This window comes from Xenopus laevis, chromosome 8S, assembly GCF_017654675.1.
Source record: "Xenopus laevis strain J_2021 chromosome 8S, Xenopus_laevis_v10.1, whole genome shotgun sequence".
Lineage (NCBI taxonomy): Eukaryota > Metazoa > Chordata > Amphibia > Anura > Pipidae > Xenopus > Xenopus laevis.
The window spans coordinates 100170484-100176483 of NC_054386.1; the positions used below are offsets into that span (position 1 = coordinate 100170484).

The following is a 6000-nucleotide window of genomic DNA, read 5'->3' on the forward strand; positions in this document are numbered from 1 at the left end:
CTGGCAGCTATCCTCTCTTGATTGAAGACCACCAACGTTTGGATTTGATGGTCACCAAGCCCATAAGAAGGGTGAATCTAATAAACCCTGGCAACTATCCTCTTTTGATTGAAGACCACCAACCTTTGGATTTGATGGTCACCAAGCCCATAAGAAGGGTGAATCTAATAAACCCTGGCAGCTATCCTCTCTTGATTGAAGACCACCAACCTTTGGATTTGGTGGTCACCAAGCCCATATGTAAAGCCACCTAAAGACAATTTTTGGTTTCTCCAAGGCAAATGAAGGATTAAATCCATCCCTAATATATTAGTGATAGATACAGAAATGGATATGTAGCAACTGGTATGTAATGATGCCATCTGTAATAGAGATATACTTGTCCAATACAGAAGTCCAATTTCGAAGCAGAAATTCTATACCAGTTTAGTACATATCCACTGTGTTACAGACAATAATAATAGAAAGTCTCATAGATACATATTTTCACCCCCTTTTTTTATGGACCTTCTGGGTTTAGGGAGGTATTAATAATTTATTTGTTGTTTTCCCAGAAATTCTAATGGCTCTAACAGCCCCGACAGTCTCATGAGGGTCAAGCTACACGCGTCCCCCTATAATAGCCTGCGCCGGTCTCTACAGCTGGCCGAGAGACCTGGGAACAGCCTGGGCATAACAACCAGCGGAAAGTATATGATATACGAGTCTCACATCGGAGACGCTTTGCCGTTGGAGAGGATCAGCCGCGGACCGGACGGTCGCTTTGTGGTGGAGACTGAGACATCATCGGGGAGCATCCGAGGCTTCCCATATGTGACTGAAACCGACCTGTACCCAGAATTCAACGCTAGGGATTCTTCGGACCTGAGTCAGTGCTCACAGGTGAAGACGTACCTGCAAGCCTGCCAGCTCCCTGAGGGGGGTGCAGTGTCATGGAGGGATGAGGTAAAGATGAGACCCCAAGCTACAGGCCAGGCCAAAAAGGAGGCGAGAGACTCTGGCTACCGCCGAGGAAGGTACTTTGGCTGCAGTAGTAGCCCACTGGAAGAAGCCATAGCTCTCCGTATTTCAGACATTAGTCCTGTGACATCTTCTGTGCCTCTTCCCTATAGTAACATAGAGGAGGCCCGATGCAGAGATTCTGCCCAGACAGAAGGGGATTTGGAAAGGACCATTTATACCCTAAAAGGTTCTGAGCATGACGGTTACTCAGTAGGGAGGGAACCATCGTCTTTGTTACAACAGCCACTGGGGGGCGATGAAGCAGAGAATCGGCTGAGACACAGCCTGTCAACTCAGAGTGGGATTCTCCAATACCTCAGCCTTCCCTTCTTCAAGGAGATGAGCGTGGATGGAGAGTGGCCCTCCGAGGAGGAAGGGAAACACCAGTGCTCAGAGCACAATTCTGTAGGGGCCACAGAGCAGGTCGGCCCAAGTGCACTTGCTCTAGAGGATAGGACGTTAATGGACGTGGAAGGAAGGAGTGGAGTTCGGAATCCAGAAACCCCATGCCTTCCCCACATATTGTCTCCTCTTGATTACGTAACCAGTAAGCAAGAGCTCCCTGTGCCTGTAAAGTCTTTCTTGAAACCCCCACAGCCGAACTCGGGGCCCGCTAAAGCGGTTCTGCCGGGAAGCTTCATGTGGGCTCATCCCCCCGAGAACTCTGAGCGTTTAAAAGTAGGTCAGAGAGCGCATTGGGGTGCAGGAGACGTTCCCATGGACAGAGCGGACTGTGAGTGCCCCCTCAAGGACCAACCCCTCTCAGTGTTCACCGACTTCCAGGCCTTGGAAAAGCCAAGGCTGCCATTGGACAAGTCTCTCTTTCTGCACGGCTCCGAGAAGGTGATGAGGAGTAGCCTCACCAGTCAGAGCAGTGGAAGGGGGAGCGTCTCCTTCCTCAGGCCCCCCTCACTGGCACAATCTGTGGGGGGCAGCTACCTCAACTCACCATTAGGTGAAACATCCAGCTGGCACAGTGGTGGTGGATCCCAGGGATCAAGTGCTGAGGACTACAGGCACCGAAAAGATTCGCTATTGGCCACTATAAGCAACAGGTGAGGTAGGGGGCTGATAACCAATCCTATCCCTATGCGTAGGTCTGGGTAACGAATCCCTGCCCCATATGTTATTTATTTACGCCTGGATTGATGGCTCAATTTAAAGGGGAAGTAAATCTTCTTCATCCTATTTATCCTGCTGTGTGACACTTGTCTTATTCGTCACGTTTTGAAGTCTGGAAGCCATTTTGCTCACGTAGCTTTAAGGGATTCTGGTCATTGGTGTCGTTTTTATTTCTAAATGACACTGTTTACACTACAAATAATTCACTCTACAATATAAAATGTCATTCCTGAACCAGCAAGTGTATTTAGTTGTAATATTGGTGTGTAGGTGCATCTCAGCTCATTTTGCCTGGTCATGTGCTTTCAGAAAGAGCCAGCACTTTAGGATGGAACTGCTTTCTGGCAGGCTGTTGTTTCTCCTACTCAATGTAACTGAATGTGTCTCAGTGGGACCTGGATTTTACTATTGAGTGCTGTTCTTAGATCTACCAGGCAGCTGTTATCTTGTGTTAGGGAGCTGCTATCTGGTTACCTTCCCATTGTTCTGTTGTTTGGCTGCTGGGGGGAAAGGGAGGGGGTGATATCACTGCAACTTGCAGTAAAGAGTGACTGAAGTTTATCAGAGTACAAGTCACATGACTGGGGGCAGCTGGGAAACTGACAATATGTCTAGCCCCATGTCAGATTTCAAAATTAAATATAAAAAAATCAGTTTGCTCTTTTGAGAAATGGATTTCAGTGCAGAATTCTGCTGGAGCAGCTCTATTAACTGATGTGTTTTTTAAAAAAAAAACATTTATTCCATAGTAAGTGTCGTGTGTTTGTCTGCAGGAGGAACACTTCAGTGGATGAGAATTACGAGTGGGACTCTGAGTTCACTTTGGAAGCAGATTTGCTGGATGCCCTACAGGTTTACCGAAGCACTAATGGAGGCCGGCCTATCTCCACGGTCGACGAGGGAGAGGTGAAAAGGCAGGGTGAGTTTTTATTAAAGACCCTATTTATATTGAATGGTTTACTTATATTTATTTTACAGTTTAAGGGTAGAGCTTATTATGTGCCCAGAGCATTCCGTCTCTGCACATGTACATGGGAACTGCCATATTGCTTCCGTTATAGAATAACATAGGAAAGTGTTCACAAAGGTGGGGGGTGCACATTGAAGAGAAGGAGGGGCCGGCTCTTGTTTAGTAAGCGGGACTTTGCCCTTCCCTGCCCCGTATCCTATCAGGACTCCACCTTCCAATGGGAGTGTCTCTGCTTATAGTCATTTATAGTGAGGTCACTGTATCATTAAACAAAATGCATTGAAGGGCACTTAAAGGAGAAGGAAAAGCTAAAAGTAAGTAAGCTTTATCAGAAAGGTCTATATAAACACACCAGTAACCCCTCAAAGTAATGCTGCTCTGAGTCCTCTGTCAAAAGAAACAGCACATTTATTTCCTTCTATTGTGTATTCATGGGCTTCTGTATCAGACTAACTGTTTTCAGCTTAAACCTCCAGGGCTAGGGCTTGAGCATGCTCAGTTTGCTCCTCTCTCCCTCCCTTCTCCCCTCCCTGCTGTAATCTGAGCCCAGGGCTATGAGTGAGCAGGGAGAGACTCAGTCAGGAAATGATCTCACAGCAAGCTAATACGGCAGCTGCTATACTAAGCTTCTAGATCTGTTTACTCAGGTATGGTAAAACATACTACAGAATAAATATAGTGTTATAGCTTGTACTATTGTGGCTAATCTATTGGCAATAAACTGCTTCAGTAGCTTTCCTTCTCCTTTAAGCCAAAAATGTTCAAATACACCTAGTATAAGGGTTTGGCCAATTGGGCAGAGAACGTCCCTATGTTTGTATCTATATGAATGGGTGGGAGCTGCCATACAGTTTTTTGCCAAGTACAGACATGGGGTCACAGGGAAGGGTTTCTGTTATCCCACATCTCGCCCTTCTGTCTGAATTGGAAAATAATTATTTTGGCAGGAGGCATTTTTTTTATCCTTTAACCCTTCACGTGCCTCTTATCTGATATCACCACCGAATCGTGGGGGGCAACGCACAGAATTCTGTCTGCCCGCCACATGTCCGTCTTTACTAGAAAACAGTTGCTCAATCCACCGCTCTGACTCCCAGATGTGAACACAAACATGCTAAAATCAGGGGTGTAGCTACAGGGTAAGCAGAGCGTTGCTACGGTTTGGGGTGACCAGGATTGACAGGAGCCATCGATTGTATATGCTTATGAAAAAAAATATGGGGGCCCTGAAATGATTATGCTGTGGGGCCCCTTGCCTTCTAGCTAAAGGAACAGTATAAAAATAAAAACTGGGTAAATAAATAGGCTGTGCAAAATAAAAAATGTATCTAATATACTAGTTAGTTAGCCAAAAATGTATCTAATATAGTTAGTTAGCCAAAAATGTATCTAATATAGTTAGTTAGCCAAAAATGTAATGTATAAAGGCTGGAGTGACTGGATGTGTAACATAATAGCCAGAACACTACTTTCTGCTTTTCAGCTCTCTTGCTTTCCCCTGATTGGTTACAAGGCAGTAACCAATCAGAGACTTGAGGGGGGGGCACATGGGCCATAACTGTTGCTTTTGAATCTGAGCTGAATGCTGAGGATCAATTACAAACTCACTGAATAGTTATGTCCCATGTGGCCCCCCTTATTGTCACTGTTAGAGAGCTGAAAAGCAGGAAGTAGTGTTCTGGCTATTATGTTACACATCCACTCACTCCAGAATTTATACATTACATTTTTGGCTAAATAACTATATTAGAAACATTTTTTATTTTGCACAGCCTATCTATTTACCCAGTTTTTATTTTGCACTGAACTGTTCCTTTAAGCCACTGGCTGGGATGTTCCTCTAAACAGGAGCACATGTGTAACCCACTCCGATACCTTCTCCTTAGGTGTGAAGACCCCTGCAGAGGCGCCCAATTCCCCGGCTGGTTCGGGGTCCGTGGATGCTCTCGATAGCCGCTATCCTCAGCCTTTGTCCAGCCCGGAAGAACGCTGCGCGGCCCTTAAGGAGGAGTTTTTGGAATACCAGAGGCGAAATCGCGCTGCACAGAAGGTGCACACTAAGGGTAAAGACTTTGAGGAGTGTTACGAGCAAGCCACACTGCTATGACCCCTCGTTTAGCATGGGGTCGTACCAGATCATACCAGACCAGAAGGGACACTGTTACTGTGGCATTATTGAGTGGGGGGTTTGCCCCAGTATTCCTGTGTTAGGCATCAGGTTTATCAATTCCTGCCAACGTTACATCAGGGTTATCACATCAGCCAATCAAAACGTTTTGTTATATCTTTGCGTGCGGACAACCTGGGCGCCAGCTGTCTTACGTGCACAATACGACTGTTCCTCCTCTCTCACTGAGAAGTATTATGTGGCAGTTTATATTTTATCATAACCAGAGAGTAGATGAGCACAGATCCGACTCCTGCTCCAGCTGTACCAGTGCAGAGACAGGCCGCGGTCATTATGGTGCTCGCACAAGAGATTATGTTGTATATTTAAACAGGATCCATGTAAAAAAAAAAAAAAAAGAGTGATGTACATTTACCCAAAAAGTTATTTTCTTACAGCAAAATCCAGATCTAGAGTGATCATTATATATAAGGAAAACAATGATGGGTTTCCTTTCTGAAGTCGGCAGTGCCACGTCACCGCGTGAGGTTAATAAACGAACTGGCGATCATTAAGTGCCAAAAAATATATGAACGCTGCCACCCTTTGTGGCGACTGACCAATCAGAAGCCAAGCAATCTCCTAGTAACGGATTCTGATTGGACGCTGAAGTGACACTGTGACTTATGTGTAGGCCATTATTTATCAAGGAGTTGCCAGTGAGGAGAAGGTAGCCACATATGCTTTGGCATTGGACCCTTAAGCCTGCCCGACCCTTATGCAAGTGAGCTTGAGCCAG

The 6000-nt window shown here is 45.7% G+C and overlaps 1 protein-coding gene across 1 annotated transcript in view; it reads left to right on the plus strand.

The window, feature by feature from the left end:
• Positions 1-5664, plus strand: part of igsf9.S (immunoglobulin superfamily member 9 S homeolog) — a 57508-nt gene extending 51844 nt beyond the window's left edge. The window contains exons 19-21 of the mRNA XM_018233517.2: positions 555-2057; positions 2898-3043; positions 4981-5664. Coding sequence (XP_018089006.1) covers positions 555-2057; positions 2898-3043; positions 4981-5201 — 1870 coding nt within the window. The 3' untranslated portion in view covers positions 5202-5664. The remainder of the gene's footprint in view (positions 1-554; positions 2058-2897; positions 3044-4980) is intronic.
• Positions 5665-6000: the final 336 nt, after the last annotated feature.